Source organism: Poeciliopsis prolifica, unplaced genomic scaffold (genome assembly GCF_027474105.1).
Source record: "Poeciliopsis prolifica strain line A6 unplaced genomic scaffold, Auburn_PproV2 SCAFFOLD102, whole genome shotgun sequence".
In the NCBI taxonomy this organism is placed as follows: Eukaryota; Metazoa; Chordata; class Actinopteri; order Cyprinodontiformes; family Poeciliidae; genus Poeciliopsis; species Poeciliopsis prolifica.
The window spans coordinates 1003152-1025509 of NW_026562477.1; the positions used below are offsets into that span (position 1 = coordinate 1003152).

At 41.5% G+C, this 22358-nt stretch overlaps 1 protein-coding gene across 1 annotated transcript; it reads left to right on the forward strand.

Annotated features, from left to right (window-relative positions):
* The first annotated feature begins 788 nt into the window (after positions 1–788).
* LOC129354029 (serine/threonine-protein kinase 10-like) lies at positions 789–22351 on the forward strand. The gene is made up of 18 exons (XM_055023513.1): positions 789–1074; positions 3404–3568; positions 7601–7649; positions 7892–8041; positions 8821–8893; positions 10361–10555; positions 10626–10707; positions 12394–12525; positions 14228–14953; positions 15028–15158; positions 15262–15385; positions 17256–17435; positions 18587–18716; positions 19761–19885; positions 20084–20275; positions 20348–20473; positions 20556–20669; positions 21339–22351. The coding sequence occupies exons 1-18, from the start codon at positions 901–903 to the stop codon at positions 21483–21485; spliced, it is 3015 nt and encodes a 1004-aa protein (XP_054879488.1). The 5' UTR covers positions 789–900; the 3' UTR covers positions 21486–22351.
* Positions 22352–22358: the final 7 nt, after the last annotated feature.

The window sequence follows — 22358 nt, forward strand, 5'->3', positions numbered from 1 at the left end:
TAAATATTCTTGATTGGAACTTATTTGTAAGTTCCTATTCTATCTATTTTGTATATATATATATAAATATACATATATTGCGATATATTGTATTTTGCCGCAATGCATCATGGTAGACGTAGTTTGACTGAAACAAAAAGACTTCGGTTGTTTCCGTCCTGTAACTAATAATAAAGCGCCTGCAGATCGTCGCTTTAGTTGAGAAGGCGGCAGGGGGAGCAGTTTAAGCAGCTGTTGTGTCTCTGTTGGTTACCCCGGTCAGATGAGGGCAGCAGAAAGCTAGGTTAGCACCCTCATTCACCAACCGTTAACCAGTAACTGTCACAGCTCAAGAAGAAAAGAAACGCGGGCACGCGCCGTGGTGTGCGTGAACGCGCTCGGTCATTAAATCCGCTACGAGGCACCGAGCAGCCCGACCCGCTCCGGAAAAGATGACCGTTTCAACCGTTTTTACGAACACTAAACCTCGGATAAACTGCGTTCATTGGTGTCCTTTTGGACTGTAGGGAGGGACTTTGTCGGGAACAGCGTGAGGATTTGAACTGTACTTGTTTTTTGTTGTCTTTTGTGTGTTTTTTATTGAAGAAAGGAACCCACGGACAGACTGTTGTCGGGCCAGTTGGAACAACGACGAGATTCCTAGAAACAGTTACTTCTTTAAAAAAGAAGAAGAAAAGATCAGACACGTTTTACTTGCTGCAAAACAGTTGAGATTTTAGTGGTTATTATTGTATGTGTACAAAGTGCTTCTATTATGAGTGGACTAGCCGCTGGCAGACTGGCAGACTGGTGTCAAAGGCTAAGCTAAGGTCTGGATCTGGACTGTAAGAAGGCTGCTGCTGTACTCCCAATGGGACAACATTAACCTGCTGTAAACCTGCAATTCTGTCTTACTCCTTCATGAACTTTCAAGCAGGAGACATTATGTCGTTTTTTAATTTCCGTAAGATATTTAAACTCGGAGTGGAGAAGAAGAAGAAGCAGTACGAACATGTGCGCAGGGATGAAAACCCGGAGGAGGTTTGGGAAATAGTGGGAGAACTGGGAGATGGAGCCTTCGGCAAAGTTTTCAAGGTTGGTTTCCCCTCGACTCCTGCACTTTTCTTTGATGAAAATGTTTTTATTTTAAAATGCCCACCTTTATTTTATAATTTAAAGCTGCTAACAAAACTTTTCTGTGAATTCAGTCAAACCCAGGTAGAACTCATCATGGTTCTATTTTGGTCATTTTAGAGAAATAATTTAATCAAACTAAAATGACTGCCCACATAAGCACACACGTCTCTAGAGGCATTGCAGAAGGCTTGAGCAAACGATGAGTTTTTTTGAGTATATCCGTTTGTATTTCTTTATTTGTTCCACTTTATTATCTAAGTACCAGGATAAACTAAGTACCAGGGTAAACTGTTGATCTAGTATCAAATATCAACAAAAGGTTTAATTTATGCCATTTTCTTCCTGCATCATCTGCTACTTGCACTGAAAATAATCACTGGGCAGACTCATGATGAGCTCAGTGCTAACATTTAGCCTATCAGGGCAACATATCATCAACTCCACAAAGAAAATCCAATTACTCTGCGGTCAGAATGAGGTATGTTCCTCAAGTAAACTCAGACTGAGGGTGGCGTCATGCTCGAAATTATGGAACTACTTTGAGGGAAACAAGCAGAATATGACATCCATTCATTTTCTGAATGAAGAATATGCACAGAAGCCAATAACTAGAAACATCTAAACTAGAAAATGAAGAGATTTGTATTTGTTAGTTTTGATGACCATCATTGTCTTCTCCACCCTCCGGTCAGTTAAGGTGGATGGCTGTTCACGCTGAGCCAGGCTCTGGTTCTGCTGGAAATTTCTTCCTGTTACAGGAGAGTTTTCCTCTCTACTGTCGCAACATGTATGCTCTGCATGAGGGTTTGCTGCAAAGACACAAATCAAGTTCATGTATATTTTCATGACTTGTTCAGGAGAAGTGAATGCTGCAACCTACTGGGTTTCCTTAAATAGAAAGCATTTTTTGAATCCTAAACTGAACTCGATTGTGTAGCGTGACATTAAAAAATCTTGCAATCAATGCCAGTTTTCTTGTTTCCTCTCTTACTTCGTCTCTCTGCGACTTTTAACATTTCAGGCGAATCCATTTGTGTTCGGTGTGAGAACCGGCTGCTGTGAAACTCTGCCAAAGTGGCTAAATATTACATCAGCGTGAAAAATACAAGTTCATAACACTTGCAAAATATCCTATTACCTCAGATGTTTATAAAAACATCTGCTGGTTTTTGTTATCCAGTAGAAAGTGGAACTTTGTGGTTTTGGCTGATATCCCAGATCTATTTTTCACGAGATTGGTGCAATGCTTTTATTGCAATGCTTTTAAGCAGTTGGACATTCTTCAGTGACAGCATTTAACATTCAAGACTTAATAACCTTTTGTATTCTTAAATAAAACGATGGAATTATAAGATTCACATGATTTTTCTTGATTATATGTTTAGATGTGATTTAGATGTGATTTATTCAGGTAGCTGTTTTGTCTTGTTATAAAAGTGGCATAAAATAATGAGTTCAGTGACAGATATGGTTTAAATAGATTATACAAGCTTGTCAAAAAGTTGTACTTATTTAAGCATTTATTATTTAATTATTATTTAAATGTGTAACAGTGTTTCATTTTGTGGCCAAACCTGGCCCATTTAAGAATGTGAGAATATGGAATAAAAGATCCTCAGACTGCAAAGTAGCATTATTAAACAAATAAATAAAACTGCTAAAATAACATCCACAATAAAAAAATATCAGTTTTTAATATTCATAATTTTTTATTTATTTGGAGTAAGTTTTAATAATTAATTAATTACAATATTCATTTATGTAATTTTTAATAAAAAGTCTTTCCAAAGGACAGTAAAGAGGCATTTAAAGTTAGAGCAGTGCAATATTTGGAGAACATGGCAATATGATGGCTCATATTTCCAGCTGCAGTCAGATGAGAGGAGCCTGCAGATTATATAATTATCCAGAAATATTCAACTCTGCCGTTCTAACTCCATGCCTCTGTCTGCTTCACAGTGAAGCTCACACTGTAAGCTGCAGAAGCGATGGGAGTTTATTAAGTTTTAAATGCTGTTCATAGCTCACTGTGGAGCTGTGAATCAGCAGGAAGTGGCTGCATCCCATATCGCAGCGGCAAATTCATTGAGTACATCCTGTCTGCGAAGGAGCCAAAACAGTCCGAAGGAATTTCCACTTCAACACCACGCATAGTGAGGGATTTAACCCTGTTGTTTCAGTCTTACTGGCTCAGATGGTTCTGGCATCTGTGTGTTTTCTGGATAACTTGTTTGAAGCTTGTATGAAGATATGAAGAATGATTGAATTGGTGCGTTTTTACCCCTAGGCTCAGAACAAGCAGACGGGCGTCCTCGCCGCTGCCAAAGTCATCGATACGAAGACAGAGGAGGAGCTGGAGGACTACATGGTGGAGATCGACATCCTGGCCTCCTGCGATCATCAGAACATCGTCAAACTGCTGGACGCTTTCTACTACGAGAGCAAGCTGTGGGTGAGTATCTGGTTCAGCACCATTTCCTCTTATCCAAAACCTCAGCAATGGGAAGGAAAATACTCCAAAAAGATTAGTTTGGCTTTTTGAGTGAAGGATTTGTAAAGTAAATATGAGTAATGCTTCTTTCATCCAAAGAAGAAAGATGTTATTTCACCTCAAGTTTGTTAGAAAAGTAAAAAATCTGACAAGCTGCATTACTAGGATTTGGTTTGTTGTCAACATGCTCATGGCCAAATGAAAGCATTCTGCTGCAGGAAAGGGAACTTTGCTGGCTGGCCAAAAACGTTGCCACCTGGATTTACCTAAGCAAAGAGACCCAAGCCTCCTATAATAATAATTACTGCAGGAAATTATCTTTCAGCTGCAACGAGTTCTTTAACATGACGCAATGAGTAGCTTCTCATTTCTTACACAAGCATGTAGAAAGACACACCCTGTGGCTGAGGAAAAGATGTCAATCTGTTTAAGAAGAGTTGGATCACTGCCATCAAGCGGAGGCAGAAACGACTCAAACCGGGTTGAGAACTGTCCAAGCTGGAGGGAAAGAGTAGAACCATAACCCCATGCTTAAAAAGGAATTCAGAAATATTAAAATGGCTTTAAACAGGCATGCACCAATTGCAGTTTTCTGTCTAATCGGTGATTACCGATTTTTGAAAAATCGGTAAAGTAGCATTACTGATTACTTCTCTGTATCTTCACAGCTTTTTCCAGTTAAATTAATTGATTTTGGCTGATACCAATGTTTTTGTCTGAAATGTTGTTAAATATAGCAAGAAAGTTGTAGCTTTATGAAATGAAAGAAGGATAACAGTAGAACTTAGAATAGTGTAATAGTGACAGTCAGGGCACAATATGAAGGGAAGTCGAGGAGTTGGGACTGAACTGCCATAAGAAAACCACTAATCAGTGAGGCTTGCTGGAGAAAAGGTTTCAATCTCCAAGGAAGCATAAAGACTGGTGTTTGGAGAATACATATTTAGAAGATGGTGGACTGTGTAAAAACTGTCAGAAAGGTCAAACAGAGAACAAAATAAAAAAAAACGACAACAGTTTTGGGATGTCACTGTTTTATTATGAATCTGAAAGACAAAGAGGAGGATGAGGAAAAGGAGACTGCTGTGGGAGCAGACATGGAAGCCATCAAACGGCCCCGTTTATGCAGAACATTTCAGACGCTGCTCTATTTTCATTGTAGGTCGTCTTTGTTTGTGACAGAGCTAAATGTGCTGGTGGTGAGCATGTCACTGAACCACCAACTACCAGTTTAAACTCCCAACCAGAGTTTTCCTTCCTAGATGAAAGGCATAGCTTTGGCTCTCCTAGTTTCAAGTTATAACTGTCTCATTTCCAGAAAAGCTGGAATTCTTTTTTCTATGTGTGAAGGAAAGGTCGAGGAAGCTTCTTTCAGCCAGCTGTCCAGCAATGTGCATCAAGAGGAGGGAAGCAGCAGCTTCATGTTCCTCTGTGGATCCGTTCAGAGCTGAACAGTGGAGGAGTAGCTAGCGGCGAGGCTCTGGGCTCTGTCTGCACGGACATCTGCTTCAAACTTACTTATTGGTTCATTTGGGTGGAAGAGAATCAGTTCAGTATCTTCACAGCTTTTTCCAGTTAAATTAATTGTCATTTATATGTCAAATGAATAATTGGATAGTTTGTGTTGCACAAACATTCATCCCTTCTCTCTGCCTTTACGTTGCATCATTGGATGAAAAAAAATTATTGCAAAATTCCTTCTTTTACTGCTGCATTGTTGGATAAAATGTGGTTAAAGTTCACATGAGCTGAAGCAACAAGCAGCTTTGGGAGCTGTTAATCATCATACCAGTTCATAATCTGTTTGCTCCGAACATGAGACTATTGTTTTTCATTTTCTTACTCGTTCCTTTAAAACATGAGTTTGATTCATTTCATGTCTGTTTAACTTGCATCTCTTAAAGTTTATGTTAATATCCAGCCTGAGAGGTTAGCTGACTTGGCTGCAGTAACTCAGAGCTTTCTTTTTCCTATCATGCAAATAATCTGAGTGTGAAGGGTCAAAGGGCAGATATACTGAACAGGAGATGACACAGAAACATCACCATGGCGCTCGTGTGCGTCAGCACACAAACATCTGAAAAGGCATTCTGAACGTTGTTAACTCTCATGATCAGCTGGTGTTTCATTTCGGTGCTGTGTTGAGCGCTCTGCCCTTTTCCTCCCCATTGTCCTCCAAACAATAAGCTCATTCTGATGGAGGTAGAGTTTTCTCCTTTTCTTCCTCATGTTGCACCTGTTCATGCAAAGAGGAGACAGACTGTAGGACGTTTCCTTCTCCTGATGAAAGACTTTATTCTGTGAAAATCCCAGAGGCGGCCGCTTCACGGCTGTTACTGCGCTGCGTTTCCTCACTGCTACATCTCTGTCATCCCAGTCGCTGCTTTTCGCCACAACATTTCAGGTGAAATCACCTTCAACCACATTCGCCCTCTTTGTGTCACATGAATGGCTTGGAAAACAAGTGATGCACAGTTCTAAATGGAGTTCAGTGTGAATGTGTCAAATAAACAAATGGGGAGGAAGCTGCAGCCCTGGCCTGTGGTTCCTCTGTTCATGCTGTCACACTGAAAAGCCTCTGGCGGCCATTGTGCCACACAGAGCCTCTAAAACAACAGAGGAACAGCAGAAGCAGCCAGGAGCGCTCTAAGACGGGGGCAGCGTGTGGCCTGGAGCGGCTTTGTTGTTGGAAGTGGAGCGGTCCTGAAAATCTCAAGTGATCTCAGGAATTCCACTGCAGCTTTTCCTTGTTGTCGTTGGGGTTTGTCACTTTCTATTTAAAAGCTGGCTGACCATATCAAATGCTGCGGCAGACGTGTAAACCACAAAAGGTTTCAAATTTTGCAGAAGTGTAACTTCTCTTTCATTCAGATAGTAACACTCGGCCAATATTTCTCAATCTCATTGTGGGCTGGAGGCTGTGTGAATGTTATGCTGCTCAGTAGAGACTCCAGATGCTGCAGAAGGCTCTCCGTTCATACAAACTGTAATCCTATCAGCAGCAGAAGGCCTGAGGTCTGGCAGTGTGGAAAGCCTCAATCCTCTTACGTCAGCCGCCACACTGAAGCCTCTGAATGCCTGTAAGACCGTTTCATTCATGAATGCTGGGTGGTGGTTCGTTCCCACATTGTTTCAGCCAAGTTATTAGTTTGTTTGTTTTTGTATTTTTAGCTCCAGAAGGTTCTAGGAAAAAGTTAATATTTCTGTTTGAAACCATTCTGTCTTATGGTTCAGCTGCTTTCTGAGTCATTGAAGCTCATTTTTCCAAGTGATACTCTGAAGCCTACAATCCTGCAGTTTCAATCAGAGCTGCACAGTATTGGGGAAAAAATCTGCAATTCCTGACCTGTAAATAATTAATCAGCACTGATCTTAGCTCTTCTTGTGAATGTTGCAGGTATTGTTGTCTGTATTTGAGAGTTATTGTTACGGTAAGGGCTGCACAGTATTCAAAGATCTTGCACTGATGATACTGGTAGATATTGTGATTATATCAGTTTCCATATCTGCCTATTGTCGTCTTTCCTCTTTTTCTCATCTGTATTTCCACCACTCTGGCTGTTGGACATCATTCATGTCCAAACTGAGACTCAGTCCAACTGGCTAAATATTACATTTTATAAACGTTCATAACAGATACATTACCCAACTGTTGTTGCTGCCCAAACAGTCCTTTTGAAGGATCTTCGATGACATGAGTTTAATTTAACTTTAGGATAATTAGAATACTTTTGGTTTGAATTTAAATAATTATTTATTTTCTTTCTGACAAAAAATTTGCAAAGTAAAATCTTTCACATGTAAGAAACAACTTCAACAACCATTCTGAAAAAACTGGAGAGGTCACTTGCAGAATTAATATTCTGGTACACAAAAAGCTGCTAAAGTAGGTGAAATGTCAAATCTTCAATGAGCTTCATGTGTGTTTTAATTGAAGTAAAGTACATGTTCGGAAGCTAAAGCTGGTCCTGTGTTTTCTCCTGTCGTTGGCAGATCCTCATAGAGTTCTGTGCAGGAGGGGCAGTGGATGCCGTCATGCTCGGTGAGTCAGCAGTTCCACTTTTCATCACAGGTTGTTTCACCAACAGGGAAACGGCTCAAACCGGCAGCGAAAGTGAAAAAGGGCCTCAGCGGACCACCCACATGGTCGCTTTCTTCCTTGCTTTCTGCAAGATTTTAATTGTGGCTCAGGCCGTATCGCCACCTATAATTAGGCTACATCAGCGTGCCATGCTGAGCTGATTTAAAGCATATGCTCATGGCAACCGTCCCTCTTCTGTGCAGAACTGGAGAGACCCCTGACCGAGCCGCAGATCCGGGTGGTGTGTAAGCAGACCCTGCAGGCTCTCGTCTACCTCCACGAAAACAAAATCATCCACAGAGACTTGAAGGCCGGCAACATCCTCCTCACTCTGGACGGAGACGTGAAGCTGGGTAAGAGCCAGCTGGTGACAGCGCCATGACGTCCCATGTTCTCAACAAAGGCTCTGTTCTTCACGTGAATCCAACCTCCGCCAACAGATACTGCAAATATTTACCATTTCAGATACCTGGAATGATGTTGTGATGTTTTCCTCAAATGATCACTTAATTATTTCATTTTTAAAACAAAGTGTTAGGTAATTTCACCTAAGTGTTTTTAACTCATTATTTTAGCCTTGGTAATTCAGACCCATTGTATGTCATGTGACGCCTTTCTGGTGGTTCATTTCAAGCATCTGGACTAAATAGAAGAAAGAATGTTGGCCTGTCCAGCTTAGTGCTCTTTGCATACAAACTGAAGACTTTCTGTCAGTAATAATAGATGATAATTGATTCTTTAAATACTGAGTTAAAAGAATCAACTTTTTCATGGCTCTGTCAGAATCTAGAAAATCTACTTCATCAAAGCAGACTGAGCAAATATTACCAGGATAAGAAATACTGACAGACTCTTACCAAATAAATAACGAATCAACCAAAGAGAAATCTAAAATTCATACTATGTAATAATAAGAATGTGCTGCTGACCACAGAAGTTGCAGTAATGCAGGTTTATTCAGAGTGGCATGACTCATGGTGAAATAATACACAGCAGAGATTTTGTCCATGACATAACACACTCAGAGGTGTCCCGGTATCTGCCTGCAGAAAAATCAGACTGTTGCTTTCACATGACCCAAAGTCTCCTGATTCAGTTATTCTGACTCATTTGTGGGTTTTGTGGCTTTCAGCTGATTTTGGTGTGTCGGCCAAAAACACAAAGACGCTTCAGCGGAGAGATTCTTTCATTGGAACGCCTTACTGGTAAGTGGAGGAATAATTCCTCTATTTTAATGCAACATTTTATAAAAAATAAACTTCCCAGAAAATACAGAACTGCACAAACACATTTATGAGCTTTTTCATGAACTTCAGAGTATTCCATTAGGCTTCTATGTGATTGAAAGTTGTCCATAGTTGTGAGGAAGAAAAATCATACGTTTTAGGGTTTTTATAAATGTATTTTTGTTTTGCAATATAGATGTAATAAGTTTTCTGTGCCTGCTTTAGTCAATTCTTTGTCCAGTTATAGCTACAAATTATTTGCAGCCTCCAGCAGGTTCTCTGCCATGTCTGTTATGTATTTAGTTTCATCTTCCCATCAACTCTGAGCAGCTTTCAGAGTTTCATACCAGTTAGGCCAAAAAAACAATTATCAAATAGAACGCTGACCACAGCTGGACAGCTCCTCATCTCTTCATGACTTTCCAGTTCTTCCAAGATGTTTACAGGGCTGCAGAATCACAGTTATTCTGCTCCAAACGTTGATGCATGTTTTCCTGACGCTGCTCATGACTAAACTCCTCCACTCTGAGAGCAGGCGACATGTCCGCTGAGGAGAGGCTTGATAGGAGCTACCCATCTCAGGGATCTTGGGCTGACCTGAGATTCTCAGTGACATAACACAGACTCCCTCCTTTCTACCACCTCCATCATATCCATGAACATCATAAACAGGACTCGTGGTCAGAGAGCAGCCCTGACCGAGTCCAACTGGAAACAGACTTTACTTGGTGCCAAGAAGACAGAAGCAGCTCTACAAGGAATGGATGTCCCTTAAAGATTAGAACCAGTTTTTATCTATCAGCTGCGAAGTGGTTAATTGGGTCAGTTTTCAGTTAGCTCTTTATCAAGGGATAAATGCTGTATAAGTAATTATTTATAATTGTTTTTATCTGTAGAATCGCACCTACATTTTGTTGTATAATGTTTTGTTGTTAGAATGACAATAAATATTCTCCTCTATCCTATTAACTGTAGAGTAGGATACCCCATACATTACTATCCTGACTACCTCAGTGAATCCACAAGGTTAGATTGGACCTCAGTTACAGTAGAAGCGGAGAACTAAAACTAATAGAGATCCAAATAAAAGGAAGAAAGACCTTCAACATAAACGACTAATAATTTTCAGCACACATAAATCACATAGCAAATTAAAAATAAAAGTAACCACAAAAATAAAAAATTACAAAATGGAGGCTATAGATCAAAACTAATGAGTTATACTATAATATAAAAATATTCATTCACTTCAAATGGAAAACCAAAATAATCAATATAGCACATTATAGGACTAAGGAGAATAATTCACTATAGTTGTTTTCTTGTAAATATCTTCATTTATACATGGGAATAAACTAGTTATCCTCATGTAAGTAAAGAAAAAAGCCCAGCACACATTTTAATGTGTTAAAACTTGAAAGCTGAAGGTTGGATGAATGTTTTCAGGATGGCCCCCGAGGTGGTGATGTGTGAGACCTCCAAGGACCGTCCATACGACTACAAGGCCGACATCTGGTCCCTGGGAGTCACCTTAATCGAGCTGGCGCAGGTCGAGCCCCCCAACCACGAGATGAACCCCATGAGAGTCCTACTGAAGATCGCAAAGTCCGACCCGCCCACACTGATGCAGCCGTCGCGCTGGTGAGTTGCCGTGTTTCTGTTTGAGGGCTGAGTGAACGACTGACTGAATGTTTGGGTTTTTTCTGCTCAGGTCTCCAGAGTTCAGCGACTTCCTGAAACGTTGCCTGGACAAGAACCTGGACAGCAGATGGACCGCAGCGCAGCTTCTTCAGGTACCGTCTGTCCAAAACTAAATCTCTCAATGTGTGATTATCCCCAACACCTGAACACTTCTAAGCCACTTCCTCCCCCACCTCCATCCATGCATCACCTGCTATCAGAACCCAGTGCGACATCTGTTGAGCTGCCCTGACCGCTCTGAGCCGTCTGTCCCAGTAGGACTGACACTCATCCCTCTGCTGGCGCTGACGTCAGCAGAGCAGGCTTTGCTTTTTCCATGGGGTTTAAGGTGCTAAACCAGAGCTACTCATTCACTCAGTGGGCAGACAGGCAGGCCAGCCGGACGCATTTTACCTCATACACACCGGGAAAACAATAGTACTGCAACAGACGACGCAATGGGCTTAAAAATACAAAACAGGAGTCTGCCGCCAATGAAGGTTCTGATATCTAAGAAGATTCACATCATCAGGCCTGCCATAGAATACATGCAGCAGATTTCTAAACCGAAGAAGGTGAGACTGTTTAAATGTTGCTGATGGACTGAAATGCTTTTGCTGTGTCGGAAGATGATGGTTAAGGTTAGTGTTGAACACTCAGCTGGTCTTGCATAATGTGTTTGAGGTGTTATCAAAGAGTCTTAAACTTTGAGAAGTTTGTGTCTCTAACTGGGCTCAGTTAAGAGGAGAGTCACGCCTCTGCTCGAACAGCTTTCAGCTCGAACAGCTTTCAGCTTGAAAGTAAATGAAGCTGAAAATAGAATAGTAGTTTTTATTTACATGCTCACAAATCAGAAGGTTGAAATAGAAATCATCAGATTTGTTATTAATTTACAGAAAGTAAAGAAAAAATATTAGTAATAGTGGCGTATGAATTTCTCTTTGCAGATGCTCAGAGTGAAATATTTACTGCTTGATGATTTGACCTTCTAGTGAATCACTGCACTGAGATTTGGTCGTAAAGCCGCTGTTTCTAAAAACGGCTTCACATCTGTACTGCATGGAGTCAATTAGCTTCTGCTACCCCTGAACTGGGTTTCCAGCCCAGGGCAAAAATGTCAGAGTCAAAGTTATTGGAGGTGCAATTATTGCAGTTTCTGGCTGAAAAAACCTCCCCTGCCAATACAAATTTTTTTTTGTCAGAAAAGTTGTTAAATATAGCAATGAAGTTAGCAACAGTGGGGTTGCTAATAACTACTCATGGTCAGACCATCGCATAGGCAGACGTATTGGTTGTCAACCTTCTATAACGGAGCAAAAGAGGACAGTGGCTGATTTTCAGACCTTTGCAGAGGAAGACAAGATCAGTTTCACTTGGAAATATCAACCGAAATCTTAAAATTAAGAAAATCTGGGCCAGTTTATCAGCACAGACCTAGATGTCAACCTGCTTCACTTCAGCATTGCGCTGGTTTGAATTTAGTGTTTGGGGTCGTCAGACAAAAATGTTGCTCCATTTTGCTTTTAACTTTTTCTTAAGCAAATCATAGTCTCTTCTCATCATGTTTTTTTTTTTTCTGTCATGGGTTTTTTGTTGGGACATCTTGATCATCTTCATATTCTTCTAATTGTTTGAGTGTTTACTGGTAGCTGTTGACCCAGCAGCTGATCATTGACTGAGACTTTGAGTTTGGTTTCCATATCCTGCAGTTCTTTTTTACGTTTCCGTCTCCAGTTAAATTCTCAATCAAAAACTTTGGTCTTGTCTACCAGCAACCTTTGGTCTTGTCTTGTGTGCAGCATTCGTTCGTCTCGACTGTGACTGACAGCCGGCCGCTGAGGGAGCTGATAGCCGAGGCGAAGGCTGAGGTCACAGAGGAGATCGAAGAACACAAAGAGGAAGAGGAGGAGGAAGAACCTGAGGCACATCTGGTGAGTAGATATTTACATTAAAGTCTAATTTACTGGAGATTTATGATGTGGAAAAAAAAGAGTGGTTAATATTTGATATTTTGCACTCATAACTCAAGAGTATTTTAAATGTATTAAAAAGAAAATGCTAAATATCTCTGGTGACTGTAAGATCTGTTGTTTTTGACCATAATAGAAACAGCTAAAGTCTCATATTCAATATGAAGACAGGGAGATCAAACAGTTTATATCTCAAAATACCACCAAATATCTTCTCTTTATGATCAAAACAAAACCCGGGTTGGGTAATATAAACATTTGTGAGCTTGCTACACAGTAGGGCCGGTCTCCTGCAGCTTCTAGACGGTTCTCTACTTCAACACACCTGAGTCAAATGATGAGATCATTAGCAGGACTCTGGAGAACTTGAGTGCATTTAGGAGGTGATTCAGTTATTGGATTCAAGTGTGTTGGACCAGGGAGATATTTAAGGGTTTCAGGTCACCGGCCCTCGAGGACCAGGATTGCCCACCCCTGTAAAGAGGTATGCTTCTGTTTGAAACAGAAATTAAAAACCTACAGGAGTCCAAAAAGACTCAAGTTCAGCATTTGTTGAGATTTGAAAATGGCAGAAAGAGCATTGTTATTCAGATCATGATTTATGGGCAAGGCATTTCTGCTTGATGGAAAATGAAAGAGCACAGTCATTGTTTTCATCCTCAAAAGCCAAGAAAGTGCAGGACGTGAGAATGCTGCCACTACAAACACTAATTACTCTGGTTCTGTTTCTGCATAAACATCCTTCCTGTTTGGTCACTTTGAGCGTTGATCTCTCCATTGTTTATCATGACTGCAGCTCCTCAGGGCCACATAAAACCCATATTGACTGGAACACAGTACCAAGCTGGCGTCACATTAAAGTCATGAACGTTTAAACTTACTCTTTATGAGTGAAATTGTACAATCAGGATTCAGCAGTTTGAAAACAAGAAACTGAGTCTAGAAGAAAATGGGTCAAAATAATAAATTGCAGACATTGACGATCCGTCCACACCAACACAGATTTTACACAAAATTGTTTCTCTGCAGACCACATCTGTTTTAACTTTCTATACCAGAAACTGCAGCAGCAGAGGTATTTCTGTGTCTATTTCTAAATCTACATCACATTTTCCTGACTCATTTATAAATCTTCAAACAAGTTAAAGATGGTAACATCTGACAGCGTGGTATCTGCTCATTCTTCAAATGTCTAAAATAAAGGTTCTTAAAATGGTTAAAATTCAATCTAAAAACTAAGCTGGCATGTATGTCTTACATTTTGTCACTATTTAATCTCATTTTCTCTTTTTTTTCTCAAAACTTTTCTGTTAGGCAAATGCAGATGCTTGATGCTACTGCTAACTTGCTGCTAACATAGCTTTGATAGCCAGCTCTTTTTGCTTCTGTCATGTGTAAGTGTTCGTTTTTCGCCAGTTGGCTGGACGAAGTTTGCACATTTCTGTGTAGGTGCATTCATAATGGTGCAGTTGGTGAAACCTGCGGAAAGGAGGTTAAATAACGTTGAAGACAGCATGAGCTCCAGTTGTTTGGAGAGAATGTTTTGACCAGCAGTGCTTTAGCCAGGCTTAGCATGTTCTTTTGAGTTCTGAAGCTGTTACTTTTTGCTTTCTGCTGACTCTGCATTGATATGACAGTTCTAATTTCTGCATGGTTCCTCCAGGGCCACAAACGGGCTCCATCTGATGCCAGCGTCGCCAGCTCTGAGGACGAAAAGATCCCTCTGTCGCCCTTGGAATCAGTCCCTGAGAAGATGGAACCGATCTTACCACTTCCTTCCCCAGCCAAGCTTCCCGACTCCAACCATGTAGTGGAAACCGTCTCCACAGAGGAACCTGCTGCGCCTGCTACACAGGAGCAACCACAGGAAGCTCCAAACACTCCAGTTCCCGAAGAACCTGAAGAGAAACCATCAGAGCAGAATGTTCCAGAGGCTGTGTCTGATGCTACTTCACCAGGGTCAGAGGCCGAACCAGACACGCCGTCCAAGGAGCTGCAGCAGCTGGAGATGGACGTGGAGGATGAAAAGGAAGTGGACACAGCCGAGGTTCCTGGGCCACCCGAGGAGACTAACTCACCTGCTGCACCAGAAGCTAACACTCCAGCTCAGGAAGAAGAGGAAGATCGATACAAACACCTCAAGGTGACTCTAACTCTGCCTGAGCCAGAGCAGAAAGTCCTGAAGAAGGAAAACGGAGAGCAGCCTGTAGAAAAACACAGAACGAACGCTGAAGAGGAGAAGAAGGTTCCGGATAAAGCCAAAGACGAAAAGGAGCGAGATTCTGACTCAGGAAGGGGTTCGGCTGCAGACAACAGCTCAGTAGACCTTAATCTGTCCATTTCCAGCTTCTTGTCCAAAACAAAGGAGCCCGGTTCTGTTTCTATACAGGTGAGCCTCAGAAACGCACATATAAAGCCACAGCAAAACCTCTTCCTTTTTAACCTGCTTGCTGTTTTCCTCAGGACTCCAAGCGGCAGAAGAAAACGCTGAAGAAAACTCGTAAGTTCATGGTGGACGGGGTGGAAGTGAGCGTCACAACATCAAAGATCGTCACTGACAACGACACCAAGAACGAGGAGATGAGATTCCTCAGGTGCTCATGTCACTTCATTCAAACCAAACATTTTTTATGCAAATAATATGAAAATGAGTTAAACTGGGAATTTTGTCTGACTTTACTGTTTCTCCTGTTGCAGGCGGCAGGAGCTGAGGGAGCTGCGTCTCCTGCAGAAGGAGGAGCAGAGAGCCCAGCAGCAGCTCAGCAACAAGCTGCAGCAGCAGAAGGAGCAGATCTACAGACGCTTTGAGCAGGAGACCACTGTGAGTCTGCCATGTCTGTTTCCCTCCATCTTCACAACATTTCAGCCTTGTTTTCAAACCGGATCAGTTCCAGCAGCTGTAGTTTCTGTTTAGAGATAAGCACAGGGAGCCGTTTCCCCTGCTCACATGACGCTGTGAACTTCCTGAACCTGGTCACCGTAGCTACAGACGTTTCTGTTATCACCATTATCATCTCAGCTAAAAACCGCTGAACTTCACTGCCTCCCTGCAAACTGCAGCTCAGTCACATTCTGTGTGGAAGCTGCTGCTCAAAGGAGCATCACTCAATCAAGTCTCCTGACTATTTAAAACAACTTCTCTCCTAACAGTTTTTCTTTAAAAAAATATAATAATAAAGTTGGACCATTTAATGTGAACAGTGGGACAGTCCACTCAGAAATTGGAGGATCCAGCACTCAGAGCTGAGCTGCAGTAAAACTGAGTTTATCATCTTATCAATATGAGATTGTTGTGGGCAGGCGTAGCGCGAGATCACGTGGTGTTGTTAGTGATTATAGATCACCTGTTGCTCACCTGGGTGACTTTAGTGAGTGGGTGATGCTGACCGCCTTAAGTTAGTATGTTTTTGTCTCTAATCACTGTTTAATCGTACGGATCCGTTTTTTATGCTGCTTGGACTTTGCTTTGCTTGAATATTGACAAAAATAAATCATCTAAATGCATCCTGGATTGCATTTTGATCAGCTGGCGCGTCAACAAGGATTCCCCTATTCAGCCGCTCGGCGACTTTGTTTGACAGTCGCTAATCAAGATGAAAAATAAAAAAACCTGGCAGAGTTTTGTTCTGAAATAAAGAACCGAGTGTTTTGTGTCAGCAGTTGTTCTCTTTAAGAAATGAGCTTTCAGATCGATCTGCTGTAGAAAAATATACCAGAGATCGTCTGCAGATTAAAGGAGAGATAATCACATTCTGTCTTTTTTTTTTTTGTTATTCAACACCAAAACAAGTAAGACCCTCAAAATTCAATTACATTGGTGAATATTATTATGATGGTATGACTTGCCATGTAAGCAAAAAGTGCTAATGTTTTTCTCCTTTGGGTTCACAACAAACAGCCCACAATCTGAGAAAATTACATAAAATCTAATCTTTCTACCTGGTTAATAAGATCTGTTGAAAATGTGATATTTATTTGGTCATGTAACAATGATAGTGATGCAGTGCAGAATTTAGATTTGTTAACTGCACCAATGTAGTTGTGTTTTTTCAATGTGTTGAAAGGGTGAAAAAAATATTTATATGTTTCTGTAAATATTGGTTTTTTTTAGTCACAACAGCAGCACTAACCTCTTAAACTCCCAGCCTCTTTTTGAAACATCTTCTCTAAAAACAACAATCCAAAATAAATTGAGTACATCTCAGGAACTACAAGGTTTAGGTTGATAAAAGTCCAGACAAGCCTTGCAACAAAAGAAGAGTCAACGTATCGCTAAACGATGCGTCTCTGAGCCTCAGGGCTTTCAGTTTTCTGAAAACTGTGTAAGCAACACAGTTTCTCAGGAGCTCATTGGTTGATTCAGATGATTGATGCGTCCATCAAACTGTCAGAGCCAATAGAATCTGTGAGCGTTTACAAAAGTCATTTAGTCACCATCATTGACCAATCACAGCGAAGGACAGTAAAATTCCTCATCAATGAGTGAGCTGTAAACACCAACACACGTTTAGCTTAGAATCTGTTTGTCCTCCATATTAAGGAAAATCTCCAAACTTTGCTTTCCTGTCGCAATTTTACAGTTTTTTCTCAACATCACAATGTTTCCTCCAAACCCTCTGAGCTTCAGCGTCTCAGAAAGTCTCACTGATGAATGAAGATGGTTGAGTGACGAAGCGGTTTGTGTTGGACAGAGTAAGAAGCGTCAGTATGACCAGGAGGTGGAGAACCTGGAGCGGCAGCAGAAGCAGACCATCGAGAGGCTGGAGCAGGAGCACACCAACCGGCTGCGAGACGAGGCCAAGCGCATCAAAGCTGAGCAGGACAAGGAGCTGTCAAAGTGCCAGAACATGCTGAAGAACCGCAAGAAAGAGGTGAGTCCCAGCAGTCCACTACTTTCACCTCCTCTGTCACATTCTGCCCTTCAAGAGTTCAAAATGTTTCCGCTGAGACAAACGGCGCCCTCATCTGTCCTCCAGAGGTTCTGCAGCTTCTGTCCCTCCAGGTTCAGTTAAATATTAAACTGTCCACAGCTCTGCCTCATTTCAGCTCCCTCTGTTGTTCATGCCTGCCTCACAGAAAACAGGAAGCAGGACTTTCTCCACAGCATGTGACACAATGAAATGTCTTAAAGAGAATTTTTGAGTTTCAACCCTCTCTGACGCTAGAAAATGTTCATTATATTAAATCATAGAGCCGTCTTTGTTCTGATGTTTGAAGCTGTTTGATGAAACCACTTCCACCAGCCGGAGCGCTCGGTGTCTGGGTGTGGGGGGGGAAGTGGAGTGTGGTTCTCAGTGAGTGGCTGATGTCAGGATTGAGTGGTTTGAATCGTCCATGGAGTAGCGCTGCCGTTCAGCATGTCAGAGGAAACTGTGACGTTTGGTCTGTTTTTATCAGTAAAAGTTACTCTGGAATACATATTTAAGAAAAAATAAAAACATTCAAATGATTTTGTCTTAATTCCTCCCTCAATCCTTCATTATAATTAGTAGCAGAAGCAACATTTGGCCTCATGTTAGCAGTTTGTTCTCATGTTCATTCAGTTCAATTCTACAGCTACAATTTACAATAAATGTTGTGTCGAGGGGCTTTACCAAAAAAGCATTTAAAATAAAAAATAAATTACCCCGAAGAGTGTTGTGGATGAGATCATTGAGTTTCCCAGTAGCTTGTTGCCTTCAGGGGCGATACAAATGAAGATGAAAGTTATAAAACAGACTCCTATTGGTTCAGAGTTTCTATCAGCTGTTTCTTCATCTCTGGCTGTTTTTTAGTGTCTGGGTCGTTTGACTGTGTTAACGTCACACTCCTTCAGTGTTACTGAGCCCAAAATAACATGGCCGACAGGTGAAGAGCTCATTAACAGCAGGTGTTTCTGTCTGGTTTAGCAGCTCAAGCCGTTCTTAGGCTGACAGTTTGGCTGTGAGCCTGGAAGTGACACGTTTATCTGACCTCAGACGGCCTGACCTGCTCGTTGATGTTAACTTTTATTCAAAAACCATTTGTGTTCTTCTGAATCCAGGAACAGGAGTTCCTCCAGAAGCAGCAGCAGGAGCTGGACAGCGCGCTGAAGAAAATAATCCAGCAGCACAAGCATGAGCTGGCCACCGTAGAGAGAGACTGCCTGAACCACAAGCAGCAGCTGCTCAGAGGTGAACCCGGGTTCAGCTTTAACGGAAAAGTCCACATGTTAAATATGTCACCACCAGATAGCACTGCTAGCTGAGAACTGATGTTAACGATGAAGTCATAGAAAATAAATAGATCCCACACTAACATAAGGATTCTGGATCCTTGGTGATCCAGAATCAGTTAAAGAAGAAATGCTTTCATTTCATAGAGACTTAAATCTGCAGTTTCACATGGTTTTTATTCACTTCCACAGAGACCAACCCCAACTAATGGGGGACATTCTTCTATTTTTCAGCTAATTAAATAAAATAATTTTTGGTTCTTCAAATTTTTGTGTATAAAGTTGACTGTAATTAGTAGATAGTGACTCTGAGTCACATATTCTTTATGAAATCAGCTGCAGCTGATCATCATGTTGAGTCCCCCAGTCCTGATCCAGCTCTAATGCTGCGTTCCAGTTATATTCAGGACTCTGAACTGGAAAATTCCAACTTACCAGTCAGAAAAATCCACTGGAAAGCCCACTCAAATCGGACTTCCCACTGAGAAACTGGGAGTGACTTCGAATACCCCCAGTGTGAATTATAAGGACGACTTCATGTTTCAAAATGGCTGCTTCTCAAATCAACAATAGCAAGACGTGGTGGAGACACGAGACACAGACATAAGAGTCGGATTAAATCAATGCTACACGCAGCGCCTGCCACGAAACTGAACAAGTTAAGAGTGGTGTTAGTCAAAGGAAAGTAAATTATAAAATGATGTTGATGGGCATCGCCATGTTGAAATTCTAACGTCTTAACCAGAACTTTTGGTTCTGACGTCAAACCAGCTCGGCGTTCCCAGGTTACTGGAACGCAGCATGAATGAGTCGCTGCTCAGAAAAGCAGGTTTGGCCCGGTCATTCTGAACAGCTTTAACTGGAACTGAAAGTGACAGGGTTCAAAGGTCATAAACTGAGATCTTTATAAAATTAGCTTAAGACGGCTGCAAACGTTTCTTATTTAAACAGTTTAATAGAAGTCTGCCTCATGTTTGTAGTCTTTTCTTGTTTCTGCTCGCAGCACGAGAAGCTGCAATGTGGGAAATGGAAGAGCGCCACCTGCAGGAGAAACACCAGCTGTTCAAACAGCAGCTGAAAGATCAGTACTTCATGCAGAGACACCAGCTGCTGAAGAGACATGAGAAGGTATGAAAACACAGCTGGAGCTGCTGGACATCAGCTGGAGTGTGTGGCTTCCTCAGTCAGTCAGCCAGTTAGTTCATCAGCATGCAGATGGAAATGATTCACAAATTTGAAGCAACTCGCTGTTCTGATCCAAAATATCAAAGTAAAATCCATCTTGTGGTTCTGAGAACTTTCCCAGCAGCTGCTTTGTACCTGCAGGAGATGGAGCAGATGCAGCGCTACAACCAGCGTCTCATCGAGGAGCTGAAGAACAAACAGACGCAGGAGCGAGCCCGGCTGCCCAAAATCCAACGCAGCGAGGCCAAGACGCGCATGGCCATGTTCAAGAAGAGCCTCCGCATCACCACGGCGCTCATCACCCCTGAGCAGGAGAGGGACAAGGTCAAGCAGGTGGGACGGCGCCTCGGTCAGAGAGAAGCTCTGAATGAATCCAGCCGGCCTCATCATTGTCTCTGTTCCCAGTTTGCTGCTCAGGAGGAGAAGAGGCAGAAGAACGAGCGGCTCCACCAGCAGCAGAAACACGACAACCAGATGAGAGACCTGCAGCTCCAATGTGACGCCAACATCCGTGAACTGCAGCAGCTGCAGGTCTTCACTGTGAAAACTGCTTTAGCCATGGTAAAGTTGGGTTTTCATAGCAGAGTGAGCTGAAGGGCTGTTTATGTTTCAGAATGAGAAGTGTCACCTCCTCATCGAACATGAGACCCAGAAGCTGAAGGAGCTGGACGAGGAGCACAGCGTGGAGCTGAAGGAGTGGAGGGAGAAGCTCCGGCCCAGGAAGAAGGTAAACCGCCCGCACAGATGACTAAATCATTTTATTAATTTAGTTAGATCAAATCATATTCTCTTTTCTCAAGTGGATTTCAGAGTAAGATCACTTTACATTTAGTTGGGCTGCGACTAACAACATCAACATGTGAAAAGCTCGGCTCTTTCTGCTCAACTTGACATCAACACAGTGCAGGGACCACCTGTTGATAAAACTATTAAGAATTGCATAGCAAACGGTGATAAATGGATATTTTTGTAAAGGTAAAGCTAAAACTGCCACTGAGGAGTTTTGGGTAAAACATGTTTACACTGATTTTTTTCTTTTAATCTTAGATGCAAAATGTATATATTTTTATACACTTGTGGCTTAATTATTGCTCTGGCTTTTTATGAGTGTTTATTCCAATTCACAGTTAATTTATTGCTCCTTAAATTATTATCAGTTAGTTATGATTAAGCCTATTAATCGTCTCAGCCCTACATTTTAGCAACAAAATGATCAACTGAATTAGGCATGTGTTAAACTCTGACCACTAGATGGTGCCAAAGGGTTTTAATATGATCCTCAGTATATGTAGAATAAACCTCATCAAGCATTACAGTGCTACTCTGCTTCATACAGTCTGAAAAAACACTTTCTATGACCTTGTTTGTTTCCATGCTAACTGATGTTTGTTTGCAGGCGTTGGAGGAGGAGTTCGCCAGAAAACTGCAGGAACAGGAAGTGTTCTTCAAGATGAGCGGCGAGTCCGAGTGCCTTAACCCGTCCACCCAGAGCCGCATCTCAAAGTTCTACCCGATCCCCAGCGTCCACTCCACCGGGTTCTAACCCAAACGGGCCGACAGGAAGTCTGAGGAGCCACTGCGGCGCCACTGCAGTCGTCACAACCCAGTGCCTGAAGAAGAACCAGAAATATCTCCACCTTCAGATTCCTGCAGACTTTTGCACTATGGATCGCTCTCTTTTTGAAAAAAAAATTTTATGGTCAAACATGAATCAGTCGATCATTTCTACGCGATTATGATACAGAATGTATTTGTGGCTAAAACAGGAAAGGGTTACAGGTTTTCATTCATTTTAGTTTCTGTGGTTCCTGCGATGCTCTAATCTCCTGGCTGACATGGATGCAGTTTTTTCCTTCAGGTTTGTTGTAAAACATTTCAGACACTCTTGGTTTTTATTCTCTAATGAAGCATCAAGTTATCGGCTCCAATGGAAAAGAAAGAAAAATCTGGAAAATGAAGAAACATTTGTGCGTTTTTATCCTGATGTATTTTGTTTCATGAAAAGCCTAAAGTAGATCAGTTAGCCTTAATAATTTAGATGTATTGTAAAGTTGTTACTGTGACTTTAAGGATTCAGACATGTGGAGGTTTTTATTCTGTATTCAACTAAACAAAACACAAAAAATAATTTCTTTTACTATTAAGAGAAAAAAAAAACTGGACCTGACTGGTTTAGGCCTTTCTGACCTCTGATTGGTTCATCTCGTTTTTGTTTTTCTGGATTGGCTGTTCTGTTGCTGAATAAATGTAATGGAGTGCTGTGCACCTTTTTTAGAAAAATATATTCAGTTAGTATTTATACAAAAACTGCTCAGCTTCCTAAATTCAGACTGAAAATAAAAATCGACATTAATTCAGTTTTTATATACATGTATAGTTTTTAGAAATGCTTGTATAATGTGGTTTTTCATTCTGC

Bases quoted from the DNA above. Each gene is read 5' to 3' on its own strand.
- LOC129354029 (XM_055023513.1), top strand. From the start codon at position 901: ATGAACTTTCAAGCAGGAGACATTATGTCGTTTTTTAATTTCCGTAAG. The intron at 20,276-20,347 runs GTGGGACGGCGC...CTCTGTTCCCAG, and splicing joins AGAGGGACAAGGTCAAGCAG to TTTGCTGCTCAGGAGGAGAA. The intron at 20,474-20,555 runs GTCTTCACTGTG...TTTATGTTTCAG, and splicing joins GTGAACTGCAGCAGCTGCAG to AATGAGAAGTGTCACCTCCT.